Source organism: Sapajus apella, unplaced genomic scaffold (genome assembly GCF_009761245.1).
Source record: "Sapajus apella isolate SASKATOON/1434 unplaced genomic scaffold, GSC_monkey_1.0 scaffold17, whole genome shotgun sequence".
Classification (NCBI taxonomy): domain Eukaryota; kingdom Metazoa; phylum Chordata; class Mammalia; order Primates; family Cebidae; genus Sapajus; species Sapajus apella.
In genome coordinates, this window is record NW_022436957.1 from 31,591,176 (window position 1) to 31,618,902 (window position 27,727).

Here is a 27,727-nt window from a genome sequence, read left to right on the forward strand (position 1 = left end):
TACTAGGACTTCTACTGCTTTTTTAAGAAAAACAATTAGGCCTGCATCATTGTTTATCTGTTTTATTAAATAAACATCAAAATTTCAGTGATTGAAGAAAAATACCTTAATAAAGTACAGTAAGATTATCCATACATGGAAACATGCAATGTGAAATGCTGATATTAGGAAAGAAAAAAATGATTGGAAATTTTAAACATTGAACTTAAGAAGTAAGATTAAAAAAATAGAACCTTAGGCTAAACTCATGTAGTGTAGAAGGTAGAATTTTAATTTCTACACAGTAGTAATTAAAGGAATATAAAAAAATATACAAAACAGAAACTCATTGGAACCAAAAGTTTCTTCTTTGAAAGACTGATATAATGGATACTAATACAGTGAATTTGACAAGGAACAAAACAGAGAAGAGGCAGTTAAATAATGTTAGAAATAAGGAAGCATAACCATAAATCCAAAGAAAAAATGAGATAATCAAAATACTACAAGGAGATCTATTCCAATACATGTGAAAACTTAAATGTGAAAGTTGTAGAAATGTATTATTTACTAAAAATATACTGGGAATAAATAGAAAGCCTTTGAGTCAATACTTGAAATTTTGTAAGAAAACATCCTCTGATGATTTTACAGTCAAGTTTTACTGAACTTCCAGGAAACAGATATATCAAACTATAGAATAATAGATAATGTGCCCTAATTTGTTTTATGATCTCAGAAATTTCTATTATGAAATCAGGAAATGGCAGTATAAGAAAGATGAATTATTGCCTAAGCTGTGTTATGAACAAACATATAATTGTCCAAAAAGAATCAAACCATGTGAATATAAGATAGATCATGACCAAATTGTTTGTATTCCAGTATTTCAAGGCTTGTCTATCATTGAAAGATCTAAAGTGTCATTTTGTATTATCTATCACATTCACAAATTAAAGAGAATAATGATATGACAATTTTCATAGGTTGAGAATAAAGGCATTTGATAAAATTTTTACATCATTCATGGAAAAACTCTCAACAAACAGTAATAAAATGTTTAGATGTTCTTTAATTGTTTAAGATCCTGTCATATAAGCCTAGAGCAAATATAATTATTGATACTGGAATATACATGAATTACCTTTTAACAAAAGAAAAATCAGCGGTGCTTATTATCACTGCTTCCCTCAAGCATTTTAATAGAGAACCTAACATATGGCAGGGGGATAAGAAAAACAAAATGTATAAGGGTTAGGAAATAAAACTCAGAAATGTCATTGTCTGTATATTACATTATTTTTTCATGGAGGAAATTCAAAGAATCTACAGGAATTTTTTTAAAACTGGGAAGATCACTTATCAAAATAGGCAAACATAATTTTAATATTTAAAATTCAATATAATTTCAGCATACATACAGCACACAACTTTAAATTACTATTTATAATAACATCAAAATTTAAAAGATAATAGATAAAACTGAACAAAAGATATGAATGAACTGTATGGAACTGTATAAAGAAAATTATAAAACTTAAGTTAAAGAACTCATAAATAAATACACCCATATTCATGGATTGGAATGTTCAATGCTGTAAAAAAAAGTTTTCCACAAATAAATTCACATATCTCATGTGATGTTAATAAAAATTCAACTAAAGTTTTCATGGAGATTGAAAATTTTAACTTTATATGGAAGGGTAAGGATCAAGAATAGCTAGCCGGGTGTGGTGGCAAACGCCATTTTAATTGGGGTGAGATGATATTTCATTGTAGTTTTGATTTGCATTTCTCTAATGATCATTTATGTTGAACACCTTTTCATATCCCTGTTGGCCATATGTATGACTTCTTCTTCTTCTTTTTCTTTTTTTTTTTTTTTTTTTTTTTTTTTTGAGACAGAATCTTGCTCTGTCACCCAGGCTGGAGTGTAGTGGTGGGAGCTTGGCTCACTGCAACCTCCGCCTCCAGGTTCAAGCGATTCTTCTGCCTTAGCCTCCCGACTAGCTGGGATTACAGGCACCCGCCACCATGCCAGGCTAATTTTTATATTTTTAGTAGAGACGGGTTTTCACCATGTTGGCCAGCCTGATCTCAAACCCCTGACCTCAGGTGATCTGCCCTGCTCGGCCTCCCAAAGTGCTAGGATTATAGGCATGAGCCGCTATGCCTGGCCCACCATTTTTATGTCTTCTTTTGAGAAATGTCTATACAATTTTTTTGCCCATTATTAAATTGGACTATAAGGTTTTTTTTTCCTATAGGGTTGTTTGAGCTTCATATGTCTTCTGGTTACTAATCCCTTGTCAGATGTGTAGTATGCAAATATTTTCTCCCATTCTGTGCATTGTATTTTCACTTTGTTGACTGTATCTCTTGCTGTACAGAGGTTGTTTAACTGGCTGTGATCCCATTTGTCCACTGTTGCTTTGGTTTACTGTGCTTCTAGGGTATTTTTCAAGAAATTTTTGCCCAGCCTAATGTCCTGGAGATTTCCACATGGTTTTCTTGTAGTAGTTTTAAAGTTTGAGGTCTTATGTTTTAAGTCAATCCATTTTAATTTGATTTTTGTATATAGGATGAAAGATGGGTATCTAGATTCATTCTTCCACTTATAAATATTCAGTTTTTCTGCCACCATTTTCTGCATAGTGTTTTTTCTCCAGTGTATGTTCTTGGCATCTTTGTCAAAAATAAGCTCATAGTATTTGTGTGCATTTGTTTCTGATTTCTCTATTCTGTTCCATTGTTTTAAGTGGCTGTTTTTATACCAGTACCATGCTGTTTTGGTTACTATACCTATGTAGTATAATTTGAAGTCAGGAAATATAATCTGTCTAGTTTTGGGCTTTTTACCTAGCGTTGCTTTGGCTACTCTGTTTTTTGTGTGTGGTTTCATATCAATTTCAGAATTTTTTTCCTATTTCTGTGAAGAATGTCATTGGTATTTTGAAAGGAACATTTGATTATCTCAAGTGGTTCTTAGTTAAATTAAAATATCATCCATCTTATATTGTGACCAGAAAATAAGAGATGTCACAAAGATATCTTTAATAATTGGGCACATGATTACAAATACTTTTTTTGTAATTTTCCTGAGGATTCAAAAAAATGAAATATACATTTAGAGCCAATTACTTGCAGGTATTTTGAGCTAATGAAACATTTTTTTAAAATTTTTAAACAGAATGTCAACTCTACGTGTCCAGATTCCCACAGTAAGGCTTCTTGATGGCCAAGAAATTCAGCCTCTTACTGTGAAATTTCCAAAAGGCAGCATCGTCCGAGGCTCTCCCAATGGAATTAATAATAAGATGACTTGCTGCCTCATTCTCAACTCACCTAAGCCTGTGTCGTTTTTTACCAATCTTCTTTTCTGTGATGATGCACAAAACTGGTAAGATATCTAAATGTAGATTATTTTGTATCTGACATTAAAGAATACCGTGTTTATATTTTACACTGTTGTAAAATGTTAAAAACAGAGGGATCTAATATAATAAACTTGGACATAAAGATTCTTTCTAAAGTTCCAAATGTAAGTGTGCTCTTACAAAAAAGCAGCATAATAGTGGCTACCAATTTATACTCTGGAGCTAGACTGCCGAGGGTTACATCCTGGCTTTGTTAACACTACTTCTGAGCCTCTCAGTTTCGTCATCTGTGAAATGGAGCTAATAGCAGAACCTATCCCAACTGTCATCATGAAAAGTACAGTGAATTGGTAATTACTAAGCACTTGGACAGGAAGTAACCCAAAGGAAATGCTAAATAAGTATCAACTGAAAGTGAGAAACATCAGCATAATGATTTCCCCACAATATGGCTTTGTTACATGTTGCTTTAACGGTGTCAGTAGATTTCAAATATACCTTGGTGAAATGATGTTTCTGGATATCTTATCTTGTAGGATGAGAAATACCATTTTTACATCATATCCTGAAATAACTTGACTGACTAAATGGAAAGAGGTTGAAGTGTAGAGCTATAAAGTTTGTTTAAAAGGCTTACAGTGATAAGTAAAATTAATGTCAGTGTATGTTCTCTATGTGCTCATTTCTTAACATTTAGAGGTGCCACTTGTATATTTGTAGTCAAAGGACTGATTCATATGTTTGCAATTAGAAGAGAGAGGAACAGATAGTAAAAGAATGTCACATTAAAGGCAAAGTGTAGCTGTATCCAGGACACAGTGAAAAACATTCAGTGACATTGCTTGAGGCTACTTTCAAGCACTGAATTCCATGTCTGTCATGGAAGGCATTCTGTCTTTTTGTATGTTACTGAACTTCTTCATAAAAGTTTAATCGTATTTCTCTGCATTCAACAAATTCATACCTTTCCTGAAGCTCTATGTGGTGTGTACTTTTCAACTCATCAGTAAAAATCATTAATATCTTATCCATGAATGTCTTAAAGCTAATGCAGTCTCACACCACATTAACAGACTTAGGAAATAAATAGTTTCACTAAATATTATGGGAGCTAAGTGGCTTCTGAAAATAGGGGTATAATTTGCCTCTAAGAGGGGCATGAACATAACTTCACAGTGCCAATGTGTTGAAGCCTGGTTGGCAAACGGGACAATAAGACTTGAACACATTCTCTAGAGGGAGTAGAATGATTCATATGATAGTTTTCTTTTCTTTTTGTTAAGCATTTCCTTTCAGTCCTGAGTATTATTTGTTCTTATCTGGAATTCCTCACCATTTTTCTAAATATTCTCTTCTTACATATTTCACAAAACTCCATTTCAATCAGCAGATTTGGGATAAATTAGAGCTATTGGAACTAATTTAGAAACTTTGCAAATCATAGATGAGCAACAAAATACTTTTCTGTACAACCAGATAAACAAGGAATTAAGACCATAAGCATTCCCTAGAGTCTTAATACTGGCAAATCATTTTTCTGGTGACTGGCTAACTCGTTATCTGATTTTCCCATAGTAGTGAATATGATCCTCATTGTTCTCTACTCTCCAATGCTGTCCTTGCCTTCCTTTCTTTGGGCATCCCATTTCTGATCTCATTGAGATAAATGAGGTATTCTAGAAAAGAATTCCTCAAGAGCTTCTTTTTCACTTCAGAATTTCTATGAAATAAATTGTACTCACTTATTATTGTTAATCTATTAGCTTATATTTATTGTAGGGAAACCATTTGTGTACTCTGCCCAAGATTTAGGGAAAGAAAGGGGGCAAATCCTTGATGGATGTTAGTGTGGTAGGTTTTATTGCCCTACATTGAAGCCTTTATTTGCATCTGGTTTGTTCATATTGAAGCCCATGTGCCTAATTAAAAATACAACACTGATTTCTTCATTTTTTGCTTTCTTTTACTTTGTAAAATTCTTTCATAATGTGATTTCTCTTGGGGCTAACATGCTTGGTGTTTAATTTGTTTTCTTTAGATTTTTGTCACATTTGGATTGGCTCAACCAGCTTAAAATCTGTTAATAATAGTAGGAACAAGTATTTTCTGCTAATGTGTCTGCTCTCCATTCCACAATCATGTGCTCGCAGCTCAGAGATTATACACTCTACTTCCCTCTTCCCCAATTTCCCAAAAAGTCTGGGGATAGAGGTTTTATTCAGTTGGTGCAAAAGTAATTGCAGTTTTTTCCATTACTTTCAATGTCAGAAAAACTGCGATTACTTTTGCACCAACCTAAATATATATCTATGTGAGAAATGGTGATGTGAACAAGGAGTATTATAAACAGTAAAATAGAGCATGAGGTATGGAGGATAAAACAACTCATAATTTAATGACATTTTGGGTGTTATGGTTTGGTGAATTCTGACAAGATTTAGCTGGGAGATGAAACTAAAAAGGCAGCAGGAACAGATTATGAAAGTCATCCATGCTCTGCTTTGGTATCCATGAGTGAGAAATAGGGTGAGAACTAGGAGAGTGTGATGTTATGGATATCAAGGCTTGAAAAAATATAGGAAGCATAAGGTCTACAGCTATTAATTAATATAAGTCAGGTACTACTCATAGGCTAGATTTCATGGGATCCACACAGGAGTTCTGAGAAGTGGGTTTTATTTTTGTTGTTGTTGTTGTTGTTGTTGTTGTTTCTAGATTATCATCTCTGTTTTACAGAAGAAGAATCTAAGGTCCATAATGTGACCTAATGCTTGTCAGAACTCACTCAAACATTAAATGGGGGAGCCAAGATGTAAACCATATTTTGGTTTCCAAAGATGTTCTACTTAGTCACCTTATTTTAAGTACCATTTAGACAATAAAGAATCATATAGACACTTTTATAATAATATGTTTTTCAAACAATCCCATCAAAAAGTTGGTAAAAGATATGAACAGACTCTTTTCAAAAGAAGACATTTATATGTCCAACAAAAATATGAAAAAATGCTCATCATCACTGGTCATTAGAAAAGTGCAAATCAAAACCACATTAAGATACCATCTCATGCCAGTTAGAATGGTGATCATTAAAAAATCTGGAGACAACAGATGCTGGAGAGGATGTGGAGAAATAGGAACACTTTTACATTGTTGGTGGGAGTGTAAATTAGTTCAACCATTGTGGAAGACAGTGTGGTGATTCCCCAAGGATCTAGAAATAGAAATTCCATTTGACCCAGCAATCCCGTTACTAGGTATATACCCAAAGAATATTAATTATATACTGGGTATATAATTAATTGGGTATATACTCAATTAATTATAAAAACACATGCACATGTATGTTAATTGCAGCACTGTTTACAATAGCAAAGACTTGGAACCAACCCAAATGCCCATCAATAACAGACTGGATAAAAAAATGTGGCACATATCCACCATGGAATACTACGCAGCCATAAAAGAGGATGAGTTCATGTCTTTTGCAGGGACATGGATGAATCTGGAAACCATCATTCTCAGCAAACTGACACAAGAACAGAAAACCAAACACCACATGTTATCACTCATAAGTGGGTGTTGAACAATGAGAACACATGGACATGGCACAAACTGGGGTCTGTTGGGGGGTGAGGGCTAGGGGAGTGATAGCAGGGAGTGGGGAGATTGGGGACAGATAACATTAGGTAAAATACCTAATGTAAGTGATGGGGGGATAGAGGCCGCAAACCACCATGGCATGTGTATACCTATGTAACAATCCTGCAAGATCTGCACATGTACCCCAGAACTTAAAGTAAAATTAAAAAAGAAAAAAGAATCATATGTTTTTGAGGGTTGTACTACTATATGTCATATGTAGATTTTCCAAAGAGTAAGATATATGTTTTCTTTCTTTCCTGCTCTTCTGCGTATATTTCTCTCTCTCTTTCTCTCTCTCTGTCTCAGACACACACACACAATGCACACACACACATAAAACTTCTATGTTCCGCATATAGTAAAGATAGAATTCCAATCTACTCAATAAGTACTGAAACATTATTTATTTATTTTCCTCAATATATTAATTAATTTGGCAAAATCTCATAAATTGTCTCTATAGTTATAGCATAAAATCAAACAAATATGAAATGTAACTATGTAGTCAAAGAACATAGTTGTTGTGGTTCCAGTGATATCAGGAGCAGTGGACCTGCACATTTGTTCTTGGCTGGTGTTTAAAAGTGTCATTGTCTGATAAATGGTTTAGCTCTGTCTCCACCCAAATTTCATGTTGAATTATAGCTTTCATAATCCCCATGTGTCATGGGAGGGACCTCATGGTAGGTAACTGAATCATGGGTGTGGGTTGTCCTGTGCTGTTCTTGTAATAGTAAATAAGTCTCATGAGATCTGATGGTTTTATAAAGGGCAGTTTCTCTGCACACTCTCTCTTGCCTGCCACCATGTGAGATGTGAATTTGCTCCTCCTTCACTTTCTGCCATGACTGCACAAGGCTCCCCCAGCCATGTGGAACTGTGAGTCCATTAAACCTCTTTTTCTTCATAGCTTGCCCCATCCTGGGTATTTCTTCAGAGAAGTATGAAAATGGACTAATACAGTAATTTGGTACCACAGAGAGTGGGGTGCTGCTGTAAAGATAGCCAAAAATGTGGACACAACTTTGGAATTGGGTAACAGGCAGAGGTGGAACAGTTTGGAGGGCTCAGAAGAAGACAGAAAAATGTGTGAAAGGTTGGAACTTCCTAGAGACTTGGAGGGCTGACAAACCAGGAAGATGTAGGAAAGTTTGGAGCTTTCTAGAGACTTGTTGAATGGTTTCTACCAAAATACTGATTGTGATATGGACAATAAAGCCAAGGCTGAGGTAGTCTCAGATGGAGATAAGGAACTTGTTGAGAACTGGAGTAAAGGTCACTCTTGCTATGCAAAGGGACTGGTGGCATTTTGCCCCTGCCCTAATGATCTGTAAAACTTTAAACTTGAGAGAGAGGATTTAGGGTATCTGGCAGAAGAAAGTTCTAAGTGGTCAAGTGTTCAAGAGGAAGCAGAGAATACAAGTTTGAAAAATTTGCTGTCTGACAATACAGTAGAAAAGAAAAACCCATTTTCTGGGGAGAAATTTAAGTCAGCCGCAGAAATTTGCATAAGTAACAAGGAGCCAAATACTGATCACCAAGACCATAGGGCAAATGTCTCCAGGGCATGTCAGAGATCTTCATAGCAGCCCCTCCCATCACAGGTCTGGAGGCTTAGGAGGGATAAATGGTTTCCTGAGCCAGGAATAGGGCCCCCCTGCTGTGTACAGCTTAGGGACATGGTGCCCTGTGTCCCAGCTGCTCCAGCTGTGGCTAAAAGGAGTCAAGGTGTAGCTCAGGCCATGGCTGCAGAGGATGGAAGTCCAAAGTCTTGGCAGCTTTCACTTGGTGTTGAGCCTACAGGTACACAGAAGTCAAGAGTTGAGGTTTGGGAACCTACCCCTAGATTTCAGAGAATGTATGGAATCATCTGGATCTCTAGGCAGAAGTTTGCTGCAGGGGTGGAGCTATTATGGAGAACCTCTGCTAGGATAGTAAGGAAAGGAATTGAGGGGTCAGAGCCCCCACACAGAGTCTCCACTGGGGCACTGCCTAGGAGAGCTGTAAGAAGAGGTCCACTGTCCTCCAGACCCCAGATGCACTGACAGCTTATACTATGCACCTGGAAACGTTGCAGACCCTCAATGCCAGCCCATGAAAGCAGCCAGAAGAGGGGCTGTACCCTGTAATGCCACAGGGGTGAAGCTGCCCAAGACCATGGGAACTAACTTCTTGCATCAGTGTGACCTGGATATGAGACATGGAGTCAAAGGGGATCATTTTGGAGCTTTAAGATTTGCCTGTCCTGCTGGATTTTGGACATGCACGAGGTCTGCAGACCTTTTCTTTGGGCCAATTTCTCCCATTTGGAATGGCTGTATTTACCCAATACCTGTCCTCCATTGTATATAGGAAGTAATTAACTTGTTTCTGATTTACAAGCTAAGAGGTAGAAGGGACTTGCCTTGTCTCTGATGAGACTTTGGACTGTGGAATTTTGATTTAATGTTGAAATGAGTTAAGACTTTGAGGGACTGTTGGGAAGGCATGATTGGTTTTAAAATGTGAGGACATGAGATTTGGGAAGGGCCATGGGTGGAATGATGTGGTTTGGCTGTGCCCCACCCAAATCTCATCTTAAATTGTAGATCCCATAATCATGGGAGGGACCCAGTTGGAGGGAATTGAATCATGGGGGTGGTTTTTCCTTGCTGTTTTCATGATAGTGAATAAGTCTCACAAGATCTGATGATTTTATAAAGGGCAGTTCTCCTGCACACACTTCTCTTGCCTGCCACCATGTAAGACATGTTTTGCTTCTCCTTTGCCTTCCACCATGATTGTGAGGCCTCCTCAGTCATGTGGAACTGTGAGTCCATTAAACCTCTTTTTCTTTATAAATTACCCATCTTGGGTATTTCTTCATACAGTATGAGAATGGACTAATACAGTAACATTAACAGCAAAGCTGACACTGAAGTATCTGATCTATGAATTTATTGACACACAAATTCCTGGAAAGTGCCTGATTTAGTTGTCCATTCAAAACCAATAAAAAATGTTTTCCTAATCATGGATGAGATATAGTGTAGTAGAATGTTTGACCTTTCCTTAAAAATAACAAACCACATTCTTGCTTAATTTTGCAAGTCGTCATATTTAAGGAACTGGATTATATGTGTCCTCTGCCTTTAAAACAGGTACAATAAGAATTTGGCACATAAAGATAAATTAATTTGTGTTTTAAATAATAAAAATTATAATTCTTACATTTTTCATTGATGTTTTAATTAATCATTACATTCAGACTTTAGAGCTGAAACTCCTAGACTTTGTTGCAAATGTACTTAACATTTTTCTGATGAGAAATATATTTTTAAATAGGCAAATCTGATGTTTAAAACTGAGACTATAGGGCCGGGCACGGTGGCTCAAGCCTGTAATCCCAGCACTGTGGGAGGCCGAGGCGGGTGGATCACGAGGTCAAGAGATCGAGACCATCCTGTTCAACATGGTGAAACCCCGTCTCTACTAAAAATACAAAAAATTAGCTGGGCATGGTGGCGTGTGCCTGTAATCCCAGCGACTCAGGAGGCTGAGGCAGGAGAATTGCCTGAACCCGGGAGGCGGAGGTTGCGGTGAGCCGAGATCGCGCCATTGCACTCCAGCCTGGGTAACAAGAGCGAAACTCCGTCTCAAAAAAAAAAAAACAAAAAAAAAACTGAGACTATAGAGCTGTTGATTATATTAGCTCTTTTCTTCTATTTAATAGCACTTTTTCAACCCTATTATGGGTTTATAAATACTTTTGCTGCATAATAAAGCTTATTATACTTACTCTCATTGACAATCACTTAAATGGAAATTATACTATTTTTAAAAAACATTCCCTACAATTAAAAATAATTGAGAAATAATGAAGGTAATTCTAAGTATTGTTCTGCTCAGTGCATAATTTGGCATTTGTGTAGAGTGTGCTTGGCACCTTTGGGTCAGTCCCTAGTACTTTAAAATGTGTATTTAGCATGCCTTTTTCAGAAACCTTCCTGTTTTTGAGTGGATAGGAAACTACATCACATAAAGGAGACTAGCAGAGAGTGAATCAGATCCACATCAAATCAGTTTGAGCATTAATTCACTCAAGTTGGCAATGCCACATTAGGAACTGTAGTGTAAATTAATACCTGCTATTTATGTGCCTTATTGGAATATTCAATATTGGATATTTAAAATAAATATGTAGATATGTTTAAATATATATTTAAATTAAGACTTAAAATAAGCAAATAATGTGAGTCAGGTACCTCTGAGGGATATTACCAGGTAGTTATAGGCAACTTTTGAGGTACTTTAAGCTTTCCTTATGGATTAAGAAGAATTATAAAGGATATATTAATATTTTGGAGACTCTACTCTCAGTGCAAACCATTTACAATGATCCATCTCAAATTTTAGCATCATGGCAATGAAAGGCAGGCAATGTGAAATCTCAAGAGGATTTCAGTATCTATCTAATTGTTCATAACTGAAGTCAGTATTGTAATCTTGCCTGAAAATCTTATTTGTCATGATTTAGGGGGCTGAGTTACACATAATACCATACACTGGTCCACCTTACTTAGTGTTGTGTGTGTAGATAGAATAAGCAGTGAGGAAGGGAGTAGAATTCACATGAGACCATTCTGTATTCTGATATAATCATCTGCTCTGTATTCTTTGACCTAACTCTGTGAAAAGCTGTTTGTAATGGCATCTTCATCCTACAAATAGCATATTTTCATGGTTAATCTGTTTAGACAAATCATAATCTCTATTACAAGGTAGAATGTTTCATTTATATTTAACAAAAATACAATACTGGTGTATCATAATAAACTACGTATAAACATGATGTTCATAACTAGAAGTTATTCATTATTTACTTGGAGCAAAATGGTGGAGTTTAAAATGTACATAGAAATGCAAAAGCTGAGAAACTGTCAAGGTAATATATACCACATCTTCCCAGATAATTAAAATTATAGTAGTTTTAACACCAGGTAGCAGAATAAAAGAGTTAACTGTAGATGTAGTTTTTCCAATAACCTTCTTTTTCTTTTTCTTTTCTCTATCCCCATCCTCTTTGGAATCTGTGAAGTTGGCTAGAGAACCTCTGCCTTGCTTACAGATTTTTCATTTTGAAGGAAATTCCAATATCTTGTCTTCTTTCTGTACCTTACTGGTTGTGAGCACCTGCCTTGTTGCTGTTCTTCACAGAACTCCTAGAAGGTGGATGCCCATGCAGACTTTGTGATATGGTTTGGATTTGTGTTTCTGCCCAAATCTCATGTGGAATTGTAACCCCCAATATTGGAGGAGGGGCCTTGTGGGAGGTAATTGGATCAAGGGGGTGGATTTCCCCCTTGCTGTTCTCCTGATAGTGAGTTCTCACAAGATCTGGTTGTTTAAAAGTGTGTAGCATCTCCCACTTCTCTCTCTTCCTCCTTCTCTGGCCATGTAAGATGTGCCTGCTTCCCCTTCACTTTCTGCAATGACTCTAAGTTTCCCAAGGCCTCTGCAGCATGTTTCTTGTATGGCCTGCAGAACTGTGAGCCTATGAAAACTTTTTTCTTTATAAATTACCCAGCCTCAGGTAGTTCTTTATAGCAATACGAGAATGAGCTAATATACTTTGTAACTCTATTACTGATTAACATGGCATATGTTCTCCTCACTTGTGATCAAGAGATTCTTGTGTCTGGCAACATAATGAATGAACTCTACTCATACTTAATGAGTTCTATGTGTATTATAAATATACATAAGAGTACCAGAATTAAAATTCCTTTGTCCCATCAATTGACTTATCTGACATAAAGTAATAGCTATAGCAATCGTTAGATATTTAAGACACATATCAATTAGTTTTCGTGCATACGAGTAAAGTTACATATGAAATATTTTGCTAACAGGTATTGACATTGAGAAAAATTGTGAGTAGGTGTAAATAAACCACATCAGAATGGTTGCTCAAGGAAGTTTGTTTTGTGTAATAAATTTCCCTGACAGAAATATAGTCATCTGAATATATTCCATTGATTTTAAGTGTTTACCTAAATGCTATATGAATTCTGTAAGCACCTATTTTTTATGGTGATGGGTTGGTTGTTGGTTTCACAACGAAAAGCATGTTAAAAACACCAACCCAGCATCTTTTCCTCTCCTTCACCTGTTTCTCACTTTATTCAAACCTATATACAGAAATATGGTTCATTAATCAAAAGCAACGTTAGCATTAACCTCTTCTTTTAACCCTTCATAGCCACTGCCAGTGTTATCAACATATAATTTTTTTTCTAGCTGCATTGTAGAAAAAAGTTTAGTTAGATAACCATAGTAAGCCTAGAGAGGCATGTTTCTATAAACCTGGAGGCTTCCTTTCTCTGCCCATTTCTCTGTGAATTAAAATCATGCTCAATAAGATTGCTTTTGGAATGTGAGATTTGCCTTGAAATAGTACAGATGAGAGCAGAACTTTAGTAAAGATGATAAATATAGAATCATAATATTTTTCCTGATGTTGAAATATGTTTGACATGCCATCACAGTATTTTGTGTGCTAGTGGAAAGCACTAAAATATTATAAATACAAGGCTAGTTATCACAAAAATTTAACATGAAGCTTCAAAGTTTTATTCCTAAAAATTGGTCAGACAAGCATAAAATCTCTCAGCCTCACTAATGATGTGGAAAGAATTAGTGATGTGTGATTAGAGTATTAATTATTCACCAGCTAATGGCCAGAGAGATGAATTGTGAGACTTTTAAATAATGAATTATATGTGGACATCATACCATTCAATATTAAAATATGAAAGATTTGTGAGGAAAGTGATATACACATGGTCTCCACATTTCATCTGCAGAGTACTTATTAATTTCCAAAAGAGAAATTTCCAGCATCAGAAAATCGGTAGGATTAGATGCCTTCAGAGGCTGGCAGTGGGGTGGAGTTGCAAATAGAGAGTGACTGTTAAGGGGTAGAGAGTTTGTGAGAAGTGGAAAAGTTCCTCTTTAAAGTTTCCTTTCTTGTTAAAGAATAAATCATAAGTGTGCTAATAGCTGTTAAGCCCTATCCTATGTAGCTGTTAGACATGCCATGCTTACAAGTAAGTGGTACATTCTATGTCCTTGTACTTTAACCAAGATATCTGTGCTGGGCATGCTCATAAGCATGTCCCAGCTCTCCATTGCTTTTACCTGTTTAGAAAAGTTTTAAGTTGTTGGCCAATAGGGTTTTAGTTTAGACTGTGAGATCTGACTCCAGTCAATGGAGAAGAGACACAGTAGTAAGGATGACCCCAAATGTGTAAGGAATAAATGTTTCTGCTTTCCTTTGTTTGTTGTGCTGTCATGACAGTTTGGCTAGTGAGAGTACCCTTCCTGCAGTCCAGGAAGTAAAATTGCGTTGTTGAAAAGTCCTTTGTCTCAATGCTGATTTTTCTTTGCGGCACTGAGCATCTGTTTCCAACAGTTTCATTTAAGGACGATGAAAATTTTCTAAATTTTCTAGATAGTGGTGATGGTTTCACAACTCTCTGATTATGTTTCTAAAAAATACTGAATTGTACATCTTTAAAAGATGAATTTTATGGTATGTAAATAACATTTCTAATGCTGTCATAAAAAGAAATGAAGACATCTAATGGATGCAACCGTAACCAAATGACCAAACACAGTATCACTAATAATGAGAAACACGGCCACAAATAGTGCAAGCCCATTGACATCACTTTCATTAATATTCACATCATATCTTCAACCCTCTTATTACCAGGAATATTCATTCTGTTTTTTACCTAGTAGAACTATTCTAAATCACACATGCCTGAAGATAGTTATTTAAATCTTACCATGGAATTGAAACTCATAATATCGAAGGGGCTTTTCATCTCACTGTTACTGTAATACTCAGTCTTTTTTAGAATAATTCCTCTGTCAGTAACCATTTCTGTCTGTATGCATTGGCATAGAGAATTCATAAATATTACCATTGTTCCCTGATTAAGTAACACAAATTGCTCTATTTCCCCAGAAATATTTTATTAAAATGTAGAGTATTGGTACTACCAACTGTATGTCGCTTTTTCTGTTTTAATATATTTTAATACTAATGTCAAAGAGTGAAGTATCCCTATTCCCATGCCATATTACTTGTATAATTTCTGTATTATATCCTCTATGAAAAGAATGTGGTCAAGTCAATTTTGTATATATTGACTATTTTTTACCATAAGGAACATCTGAGATAAAATGTTATCTTCAGCAAACTAGATTTGTAAGAGAAACAAACAAACATTATTGTATTTATTTCCACTTAATTCTTGAAATAAAATTTATTTTCAATATTATTTTCCTTCATTCTTCACCATTGTAGAAATATTTCGAGTGCTAGTGTTTCTTTTGTTTGTTCATTTGGTAGTTGTCTTTGGTAACTTTGTCTGGAAGCTCACTTTTAGATGAAGACTCATGGGTCTGTGCATTATTAAGGAAATGTTCTCCTCCAAAAAACAATTAAGGGGATAAGAGAAGTAGAACAGGGAATTGATCACTCCAAATAAATGTGACACTTAAATTTAAATCAAAATTTCAAAAGCAACCCAATCCCTTAGGTTTCTCCAGAACTGAAGTGACATCCCAATTTTTGTTGGGATTGGGTTGATAGAGCTGAGATTTGAAACTTCCACAACCACAGATGTTGGCTATGGGCTTGCCCCAGGGTGCACCCAGGCGATACGGGTATAAAAGCAGAGCATCCATAGAATTTACTACAGCAGTCTTTTTTTCCTTCTATAGTCCTAGTTAAAACAAAAAATAATATTTCTTATTCTATGATGGTAGCGATGATGGTGCCTCTGTGTAAACTATGTCATTTAATCTAAAATTTGTTGATTAAATATAGTTGATCAGCTAATGAAATTTTGATTGATCACTATGTTTAGAACAAGTGTACAATTTGTAGAAGTACTGATTTATGCTATTAAGGAAATTTAAATTTAAGAATGATATCATATGGTAAAAATTACATATAGATATGAAATGTAGTCCTGAATAAGACCATCTGATACATGTACTGAGGATCTATAGAGCAGAAAGATAAGATTAGTGTTTGTTAACCAAGATGATGTTGAGTGTGTATTTTACATATAATTTTAATACATATCAATTTATAAAGAGAAAAAGGTAATGCGTTTCTTACTGAAAAATATTTTATGCAGAACTGTGGTAGAAATCATTCAATTGCATGTAACATATGTTTACCATTAATGTACTTGATAACTCGTTATTTTCAGCTATGAACATTTTTTTAGTTTCATCCTATTCTTTATTTACTTACAGTTACTTGCATTAAAACATGGGATTTTGGCATTTTACCTCAGCTAGTGACCATAAAGTAGTAGTAGATGACAGATGGCTGATTCAATAGTGATATTTTCTTGGTATACTATAATGCAAATCTGAAATTAATAAGGCAGTATTACAGTGATATAGATATAAAATATAGCCCTTTTATTTAAAAAATCAGTTCCACAAGAATAGAATTGTCATATAAGATAGACAGCCCCAATATAGTTTAAGAGTGTTTTGTGACTGATAAACATAATAAGACAATTTCACAATACTTTCGTAAAATAGAGTATGCAGGTTATAGAAGGTAATAGTACTCTGTACTCATTGAATAACTTTTGCAGTATTGCTTTCAGTCCTCAGACACATTTAAAGAAGGATAAACACAAAACAAAAGATCGTCTAAATAAATGAGATTGATACGTAAGAGATGTGGAGACCTTGCGGTAGAAAGAATCTTTGAATGTTCTAAATTTCTGAAATCTGAAGAGAAACCTTACAGAAAAATTAATGACTGTATTTGAATATTTGAAGAACTGCAATGGGGTTCAGATTGTAGGTTTTGTTCTGCGTTGCACTGGAACAGAACTTCTGAAGTTACAGCTCTCCAGATAGAAAATGGGCTGTTTCTGTGTTGCAAGTGTCATCTGGTAGCATCTCCCTAATAGTGTCATCCAAGGCTACATGCCATTTGTCAGGGACTCCATAGAAAAACATGAGTAAATTAACTCTGAGACACCTTCAACTCTAATCTTTCCCAAATCTGTGTATTTGTACCTGCACAGTTACTAGCTGTGTTCTATAGCACACTTGACAGTAAAATTTATATATGTTAGAATCTTTAAAAGTAAAAATTTTAAAAATCATTAATATTGAATAGCTGGTTAACAAAAAGAAAGTAAGTAGAAAGAAAAAGTGAATAAATCATGTCTTCATCATTAAAGGCATCTGGGATACTTAAACTCATTTCATTTACTGCATCTGAAATTTTTATTGTATTGAAATGCAATGTTTTCACTTTCAGGTTTTCGCTCCCAGTAGCTGCAACCGCAGAAAACTGCATTCTTACTACTTACCCATATATGGCAATTCATCTGGATAAGCAAAAGATTATTTTAAAGAATGGTAAGCTAAGTATGACTTATTTAACTCTAACTCTCACTGTATAGATTATTGGACAACATCTAGAAATAAAGTGAATTTACAATTATCAGTTGTTTATTAAACAGCTGCCATTGGTAGGAGCTGTGCTTGTCATTGAAAGTAGAATATATATGTCTCTTAAATCCAAAAATTGACAATCTAGTTTGAACACAATGATGTGGACAGAAGACAATATAACAAAAGCATGTGGGTGTGACAGGAGATATAAGGCAGGAAATGTAGGTACAGGGCCATAATGCTAAGCCCTTTATTCTATAGTAGCGGGAACCATCTGTCATTTTTTGAGTATCAGTGATTAGAAAGAAAACAATTCTTAGGATGTATGATGAATTAAAGTGGGACAGAATATGGTCAGTAGACAAGCCTGGAATTGCTGCAGGGGAAATTGTGAGAGAAGCTAAGAATACTAAACAAGCTAGTGAGCAGGGAGAAATAGGAAAGGCAAGATACAGGGAAGTACATTAGAGAAAGGAGGGAGAGCGGGTAACAACAACAAATCCCATCTGTGTAGATTGTCAAGGTCTTAATTTTCAGTGCTGAATTAGAGGTCTTTTTTGTTTGGTTTTAACCAGTTTTCTCATATTCTTCACTTGTTTCTTCAAATATTTACAACTCTCATAAAACATGTTTAGTTTTATTCTACCTCAATCTCAGGAGATGATTCTTTTTTCATACTATTCAGAAGAAATAGAGGCCATTAAGCGTACCACTCTGAACTTCCAAATACCCTTATGGGTTGGAACTGGATTGTGACAAGCAAGTCACAAGCATGTATTGTGACTCATTTTACTGGTCACAAAGCTGGGGGCCAGTACTGTCTCTTGCCTTAAGCCATTCCTTTATCTGAATCCCTTTACCCAAGTACCTTTCTGAATCAAGTAACCTTGCTTATATTCATTTCTGTCTCCCTCTTGGCTGCTTTGAGTAAGCATCCAGGAAGACAGCAGAGAGGAGAAAGGAGACTATATCTTCTCAGTGCCCAGCAGGCTCATTCCCAAAGAGCAAAAATGGTAGCTTCAGGCCATGCATCCCTTATTAATTCTTTCCAAATCTAACTGTAAGATAAATCACTCAACTTCCCAAGGAGAGGGAGAAAAGTAGCAGAGGAAATTATGCAATTAAAATACTTCAGCTGGCTTTAACAGGAAAAATTTCAGGGATGAGGAAGAAGAATTTATCCATTATGCTGCCATTACTAAACTACTGAGTGCAGCTAAGACTATTGACTATTCTTCCTCCATCTTCAAACTTTCTCTGGGTTTCCACATACCATACTTCTTTGGTCTCCTTTAACCTCTCTGACTATTCCATCTGAACATCTTTCATAGATTCCTCTTCGTCTATCTGTACTTTTAAATTATTTGTGTCAATACGAATTCTGACCCCTCTCCTCTTCTTCCTTCCATGACTTCAGCTATAATCCATGGGCTATATCTCTAGCCTAGTTTCCTCTCAGAGATTCAGCAATCCAGAATTCAACTGCCTTCTGGATACCATTCATTGTATTCCCATAGGCACCCCCAAAACCACATATTCCAAACTGAAGTCCTCTCTCTGAATTTTTTTTTCTCTATATACGCCATCTCTGTTTGTACCTATGGTCCATCCAGGTGCCAAATCTGGAAACCTGAGTGCCATCATTGGCTATGTGTTTTCTCTCACACTCCACTTCCAGTCCACTGATTCCTGTCCCTTTTGCTGCCTAAATATTTATCAAATCCATTCACTTTTCTCCCTTTCCACTGCCACTACAAACATTCAAGCTGCCATCATATATTTCCAGGATTGTTGTAAGGGTTTCTAAACTCTTCTCCTTCCTCCTACAATGGTCTCCCCCTTCACAAACCTACCCTCATGCCATGGCCACAGTGATATTTACAAACTGAAAATTCATTCTTTAATTCCCAGGTATAAAATCTTTCCAAAGAATATCATTGCTAGGTAGATGAAGCCTGCAAGACCACACATGTGAGCAAGTGGCTTAGTTCTCATTTCTGGACATTTTTTGCTCTATGCTCAAGCCACATTAATCTTCTGCAAGTTCTTTGAGCATGTTGACCTTTACCGATATTTTTTCTTGTGACTGGAGCATTTTATCCATGATAGCATACACAGTTATAGAAGATCCCTGCCTGTGCATGCAAAAAGTATGTGTTTCTCTGGTGTATCCTCATAGTTCTGTGCAATTCTTCTGTCACAGACATTACTACATTTTGACTTAACCTTCCTATTATCAATGTCTTTTTCCAAATGCTGCTATCTATAAAGTCTGTGAGAGTAGGAATCACCTCTCTCTTTTTTACTCGTGTCTCCATAGTGCCTCACACAATGTCTAGCAGATAAAAGGTCTTTGTTCAGTATTGTGAAATCAATTATTTGAATTTTAAACCATCAGGAAGGTATCTTTTAGCTATATATTTTCATAAAATAATGAGTTATATGTGGAATAGCATATTATGAACACTGAAAAATTATTTTAAAGAAATTTATGGAATAATGCAGTTGGCAGGATGGAGATATACAGGGAGAGATAGATATCTCAAAATTTTATCACACATTGTCAAAATTTAAAGCTCTTTTCTGACTAATATTGATACAGTGTTTTTATATTCTATACTGCAAGGAGGAGTATTTCAGAATAAGACAACGTAATAGTTATGAAGAGTCACACAAACTGGATCGCAATTCTCATTTGTGTTCTAACCACACTATTATGCCATATGATTTTATTTTTATTCTCAAATCTTCAAATTTACCATCTTCTATTAAGCAAAACATGCATGACAGAACAGTAACAGAACACTGATATCTCTTTTACCTATTTAAAAGGGCTTTTGTGAGGACCCATAGACTGCAAATACATGGAAATTATTGTTATTAATATTATTTCAATATTGTTGCTATTATCACTGTGGTTGTGATTGCTTTATCATTTTTATATGCCTTATAATTTACTTCCAGAAAATAATGATTAATTACTGGCCAATAAATAATATTGTTATCTCTGTAAAAGAAATAAATAAAACCTGTATGATAGATTATTAAGCATAAAGTCTATGTATTACAATAATGCATCCATTTGGGGAAATATTTCAAAAGAAATAAATTATAATTCTTAAATATTCTAGAATATCTTTAGAAATATGTATAGTAATAATTTCTAATGTATATTTAATGCTTCCCAAGTATATGGTACTCTGCTAAGTACCTTATATTTATCCTTTAAATTAGTCCTCCCAGAAGTTCTGAGTTAGATGCTCTTACACATCTCGCTTTACAAATTAAAAATCTGAATATGTAGAGAGGGTGAGCAGGCTGTCCCAGAGAATTCTAATGAAATTTGAGGCCTCAGAACCCACACCCTTTGGTACTATGTGCTAGGATATGATGGGATCAATGAAGGTAAAATATTAAAATATATCAAGTCAAAAGTAAAGCAGCATGATTATTTTAGAATTGCTCATCTGCAAAATTCTTTCAAAAAGTAAGTTATTGAGTTTAGTTGAAAGGGTAGAGATTTGGTTTTGCATTCCACTAGGAACTTTTTTTATCATTTAATGGCAAGTTAAAAACATTTAACCTAATGCATCTACCACAAATAATTCTATCATCAAGTTCTCTAAGGCTCACTTCTATGAAGTCTATAATGGTGTAGCATTCTGGAAATATTGCACACCTATTGACTACAGAGTCTCTGGCAAATTCTGAACTACTCTGTTGTGAAAGAGTGAAAGAAACTTAGCATATAATAGCTCATTTATATTTGGTGTTACCTTTCAAATAATCTTCACAACAAACTCATGAGCTCAGAAACTTTGGTCTCATTTTATGGATAAATACACGTTTTAAATAATTCATATAACATACTCACAGTTTAACTTGTCAGGAGTAGAGGTGCCAAGTTTTCAAATCAGATTTTTCTAACTGCAGAGTCTATGCATTTTTGACAGAATCAGACTGAGTTAGGAGCTGGGACTTGACCCCAGGGCAGGGATTGGACACTGGATCATATGGAGGACTAGCTAAAAGAGAGTCAGGGCAAAATCAGCTTGCTTTCTTTCTTTTCTTTTTTTATTGCTGAGACAGGGTGTCCCTGTGTCTCCCAGGTTGGAATGCAGTGGCACAATCTCGGCTCACTGCAGCCTCTGCCTCCTGGGTTCAAGCAATTCTCATGCCTCAGTCTCCCAAGTAGCTGGGGCTACAGGCGTGTACCACCACACCCAGCTAAATTTTGTGTTTTTGTAGAGTTGGGGTTGGGCAGGCTGGTCTTGAACTTCTGGCCTCAGGTGATCCTCCTGCCTTAGCCTGCCAAAGTGCTGGGTTTATAGGCATGAGCCATCTTGCCTGTCTGCAAAATCAGCTTTCAATCAGACATGCCTACCAGTGTGCCATGTCAATTTACCATTGCCATGTCAACATTTGGGAGTTACTGCCCCTTTACATGGCAGTGACCCAAGGATTACTACACTTTCCCTAGAAATTTTTGCATAAACCACCCCTTAATCTGTAGGCCATTAAAAATGGGAATAAATATGACTGCAAAACTGCCTTGAGCTGCTACCCTTTGCCTAGGGGTAGCCCTGCTCTTCAGGGGCAGTCATGGAGCTTAATACTGCTGGAGATGTAACACTGACTCTTCAATTAAGCTGTTTACTTCTACCTCTGGCTTGCCCTTGACTTCTTTCCTGAGCAAAGCCAAGAACCCTCGCAGGCTAAGCTCGACTCTGGTTCCCACCTGCCCTGCATCAAGACTATGAATGTATGTAAATTGCATATGTATTTTGAGGCTTGGGCTTATGTCACTCCTACTGGCTTTTCTTGGTCATCACTGCCTTTGACTGGATTCAAATGGACACTGTGGCAGACCCTAATATATGTATAACAACTTTAACTGAAATTGAGATTGAAATCTGTACAAAAATTATATCAGTTCATAACCAAGCTGTGATATTATTACAGAGAGTTAACTAGGAAGAAATACTTTTTCTGGTGGCTCTTTTCCTATATCTTATTTTGAACACCATATATAATAATTTCATGTCTTTGGATGTAGAAACATTTAAAATGTTTTCATATTCTTCTTTATGCTAAAGTTGAAGATTGTTCATTCTCTAATAACTTTGATGTACCATAACAATTGCCTTACCAAATAAATTCATTTAGTTTAGAAAATTGTATCAACTTTTATGTTGTTTCCTGTTTAACATTTATTTGATGTACAGTGGGCGTTTAGATTTTTTTTTTTTACTTTGTCATAGATAGGTGGATACAAAGATAGAAAGATACATCAATAGATAATGGATAAATTCAAGTTAAATAATGGGATAAGGAAGTACATGAATGCATGTTTTACTTACTATGATTCAATGTCATTTGTAGATAAGGATGAATATCTTAGGAAACCTAGAGACCTTGTTTCACCTCCCTGCCAGGATGCTAAATCATCCTCTCCTGCTTCAATTAAAAAGAAAGACACCACTAGGAAATTAAATGATGCTGAAAGTGCAAGGGGAAACATATTTATTGGTATGTAGCAAATACATAGTGTACTTCCCAAAATTAGTACATGACACGATCTGCTTAATATCATTTAATTTAAAAGTTAGGTTTTTGCAAGTAACAAGAAATTCATGAAGAAAATTGTGAATTTGTCATTAATATTAAATGGATCATCTGTTTGGAGAGTTGTCTTCAAGGGTCAATAGTAGAGATTCTCTAATGTGCTTGATTCATAGCACTTTTACTATTTAAGTATTTATTTTCCAAATGCCAAAATGTACCACATAGTTCCATTTATTGAATGCATTGGGACAAAAATATAAGAGTAATAACTGATGTGCTATCCAACAGATGTTGCAGTAGTATTTAACTAAAATGTTAAATATCCTGTGGAGCCTCTAAATTTTCTTAGACATCCCAAGCACTCTCTGTGCACAGTTTGGGAACTGCAGAACTAAGGACTTATCTCCTCAGTATCTAAATGTAGCCAATGATTCCTGTCTTAGAAAGAGGTCAGCACAGATAAATATGTGAGTTTCCTACTATTATTTACAATTAACTGTTCAAATATTCCTTTCTCTGGATTTGGTAATATTGAAAATTATTCTTTTTATTGAATGGACCAAACCAAATTAAATAATATGAGGTTTTTAGTGAGTGTGTGATTGTGCCATCATATAGACAGATATTTTTGGGAAAAAAGGATGAAATTATTTTATATTCTTGAAAATTATTTTAACTTGAAAATGCTTTTATTAAAATACTTGATTTGGATAGAAAGTCACTTGGGATCTAAACCAATATTATGTTTGTATAATTTTTTCAGATGAGGTTAAATTTTTTCTAATACATAATGATGAAGATTGTCAATACATTTTACTAATGTAATAAAAAATGAAAGATTCCACTTCAGGGAATATTTTCACATACCATTATGGCAAGAAGAATATGTAACTTTTATTTATTGAAATCTACCTATTGTTAAAACATTTCTGTTGGGTACTTAAAAACAAATACATTTTCATTGTTTATTTTTAAGATACAGTAAATTGTTTAAGAATTTCTATGCAAGCATAGAATAATTTATAGAATGGGTTCTATTAGTCTACATACAAATGACAATAACTGAAAGAATATTTTACTCCTGGTCATGTAGCCTTTTTTTTTTTTAAACAAACTAATTTGAATTTTAGGAGTGGAAGCACTGCCTGAAAATTTCCACCTGGATAAAAGTGAATCAAAGAAAGATAAGAAAATATGTGAGCAATTACTTTCTATCGAAGAAGAGACAAAGACACACTGCTTTTTTGAGCAAGTTGTAAATGCAGCGCAGATCTGGTTCAGCCTCTTTGGCTGGCCTGAAGGACCTCATTCTCTTTGTATTCCAGGGTCTGTAAGAAGGTGAGAGTCACATGTTTCTCTAAATTCCTTGCTTTGTATCACATCATAAAATACAATCTATTGATTGAGATTAAGTGAAGTACAATATGAAATAATTTATTCTACACTGATATATTATGATGCATCTCATAATTTATTGTTATTGCAAGAAGAGTAAAATGATGCAAACACACATTCTTTAGTATAATGTCATCTTTAATTTCTTTTAAATATCTGTTAATTTTAGGCAAGCACTGAAAATCTGTGAACCTCACCTTCCTCATCTGTGATACGAGAAAGGTTATACTATGAGTAGGAAAGCCCTTTTAAAGTTGAAAATTTTGTAAACTACACATTGCTGTGTAAATAAACTATTAGCCCTAGATGGAGATTATAGCCTGGTAGACAGGTAATGGTATTAATGAATAGGGAGGGATCACCTTTCTTTGACATGATTTCTTCTTTATTGCGCATTTACTTCCCTTCTTTCATGTGTTGTTTTATTACTCAGTACGTCTAAAATAGTTCAACTGTTTTGGTTATATGAAGTGACTTAATTCTGTTGTTAAACAGGAGTTTAGGCCTATTATTTGTTATAATGTTGGTGTAGTGTGTTCTCAGAATTTTTCTGCCTGCTTTCTCAGCAATGAGGTGACTTGATGCAACCACGGTGGGGAGTAGAGTACTCATACCGATAGTGGACTATGGGCTATTTATATAATTTCCGCTCTATATTCGAGAGACCTAGGTAAAAACTAAGGCTACAGTTTTCCTATATGTTACCTTTTTCAGGTTTTTTAATTAATGGGACAAATCTGGCTTCATGGAATGAATTGGCTAATATTTCCTCTTTGACCCTGCTGTGATAAAATTAATGCAGTAGATACCCTGAAAATTTATAATTTTCATCATAAAATAATTTGGCTCCAGAAAATCTTTAGCAAAATTATTATATTATAACTTCAGTTTTCTGTTCTGGGGTTTTGTCTACTGAAAATTTTACCTGTTTCAATGAAATTTTAATGACTCGTTTTCATTTTGGAGGAAATTATTGATTGAGCATTTGAAATTCATTATTCAATAGGTGTGACTAGTAGTTTTTTTTTAATTGTACTTTAGATTCTGGGCTACATGTGCAGATCATGCAGGATTGTTGCATAGGTACATACATGGCAATGTGGTTTGCTGCCTCCATCCCCCTGTCACCTAGTCTTTCTGGTTTTTATTTACTTTATGCAGTTATATGTATTTCTTCATTTCCAATTGTGATTTTATTTTTTCTTGATTATAGGTATCAGGAATTTAATTTTAAATCTCATATAATGAGTAAATCCTTGCATTAACTTTCCATTTCTGTGTTTTCTAAATCATGTAATACTGATTTTTTTATAATTTACTTTTCTTTAAACCTGAATTGTATGCTTAATTAATTTGAGGTCTATAAATATATCTTTTTTTCTCCTTTAACTGCATTCCAGAATTTTTGTTACTAAGCAAAAATTTCTAGTTTTCATAGATTGAAATTTTAGTTTTTATTTTCTATATGATATTTACTATAATAGTGATTGCTAGTTTGTTGCACATTACATGATTACATAAATTTATCATTATTTACTTGTAATTAACATTAATTTTGGGGCATATACTTGCTATTTTATCATATTTTTGGTTAGTCTAGATGCAGAAATAAATGCATTTGCTTATAAATCATAGCAGACATTTAAAGATACTATATGGGAAGCTTCTCAGAGGTGGGATCACTGGATCAAATAACATAAACTTCTTAAAGTCTCTTATAATACATTGTTGGATTATTTTTTATTAAGTGTTCTGTATTAATCCCACTAATGAGATGAATTGTCAGTCTGGTTGTTTCCTGAGGGAATTGAGTGCTGTAACAGTTTAAAACCCACTATTTTGACAAGTGAGAAACAGCCCATGTTTCTTACTTGTCAAAATAGTAATCGGGAAAGGCAGTTCTGGAGAAATATGGGAACCTTTCTAGTTTTGGGAAAAAAGATACCTACAACCATAAAACTTTGATGAAAAATTAACTTTATCCAAGTGATGATATTATTCAATGCATTTTTTTTTAACTTTTAGTTTCAGGGGTACATGTGCAGGTTGGCTCTATAGATAAATTGCATGTTGTGGGGGTTTGTGGTACAGATTATTTCATTATCCAGGTAATCAGCATAGTACTCAATAGGTAGTTTTAAAATCCTTACACTTCTCCCAACCTCCACCCTCAAGTGGGCCCCGGCATCTATTGCTCCCTGCTTTGTATCCACATATACTCAATGTTTAGCTCTCACTTACAAGTGAGAACGTGGTATTTGGTTTACTGTTGCTTTGTTAGTTCACTTAGGATAATGGCCTCCATCTCCATCCATGTTGCTGCAAAGGACATGATCATATATTTTGTGTATGTGTAGTATTCTGTGGTGCATATGTATAACATTTTCTTTATCCAATCCACCATTGATAGGCATTTAAATTGATTCCATGTCTTTACTATTGTGAATAGTGCTGCAATGACATATGCATGCATGTGTGTTTATGGTAGAATGATTCATACTCCTTTCTCTATACCCAATAATGGGACTGCTGAGTTGAATGATAGTTCTGTTTTAAGTTCTTTGAGAAATCACCAAACTGGTTTTCACAGTGGCTGAACTAATTTACATTTCCACCAGCTGTATATTAGTGCTTCCTTTTCTTCATAGCCTTGACAGCATCAGTTATTTTTTAACTCTTTAAGAATAGCCATTCTGACTGGTGTAAGGTGGTATCTCATTGTGGTTTTGATTTGCATTTTTCTAATGATTAGTAATGTTGAACACTTTCATATGCTTGCTGGTCTCATATATGTCTGCTTTTGAAAAGTATTTGTTCATGTCCTTTGCCTATTTTTAAATGAGTTGTTTGTTTTTTACTTGTTAAGTTCCCTATAGATTCTGGCTATTAGACATTTGTCAGAGAAATAGTTGGCAAATCATTTGTCTAATTCTGTGGGTTGTCTGTTTACTCTGTTAATAGTTTATTTTGTTGTGCAGAAGCTCTTTACTTTTATTGGGCCCCATTTGTCAATTTTTGGGTTTTTTTGCAGTTGCTTTTGTAATATTCATCAAAAAATCTTTGCCTGGGCCTACGTCTCAAATGGTATCTACTAGACTTTCATCAAGTATTTTTATAGTTTTGGGTTTTAAATTTAAATCTTTAATCCACCTTGAGTTGATTTTTATATATGGCATAAGGAAGGGGTCCAGCTTCAGTCTTCTGTATATGGCTAACCAGTTATCCCAGCACCATTTATTGAATGAGGAGTCCTTTCCCTGTTGTTTGTTTTTGTCCAC

At 34.9% G+C, this 27,727-nt stretch overlaps 1 protein-coding gene and 1 long non-coding RNA gene across 2 annotated transcripts in view; one reads left to right on the forward strand and one right to left on the reverse strand.

The window, feature by feature from the left end:
* The window catches only part of LOC116556812, a 117,280-nt gene extending 99,709 nt beyond the window's left edge, over positions 1-17,571 (reverse strand). The window contains exon 1 of the long non-coding RNA XR_004271170.1: positions 17,556-17,571. This is a non-coding gene — a long non-coding RNA (uncharacterized LOC116556812). The remainder of the gene's footprint in view (positions 1-17,555) is intronic.
* Positions 1-27,727, forward strand: part of CFAP47 (cilia and flagella associated protein 47) — a 443,615-nt gene that overhangs the window by 126,663 nt on the left and 289,225 nt on the right. The window contains exons 26-29 of the mRNA XM_032286197.1: positions 3,170-3,379; positions 17,353-17,453; positions 22,872-23,018; positions 24,185-24,392. Of these exons, the coding sequence (XP_032142088.1) occupies positions 3,170-3,379; positions 17,353-17,453; positions 22,872-23,018; positions 24,185-24,392 (666 nt within the window). The remainder of the gene's footprint in view (positions 1-3,169; positions 3,380-17,352; positions 17,454-22,871; positions 23,019-24,184; positions 24,393-27,727) is intronic.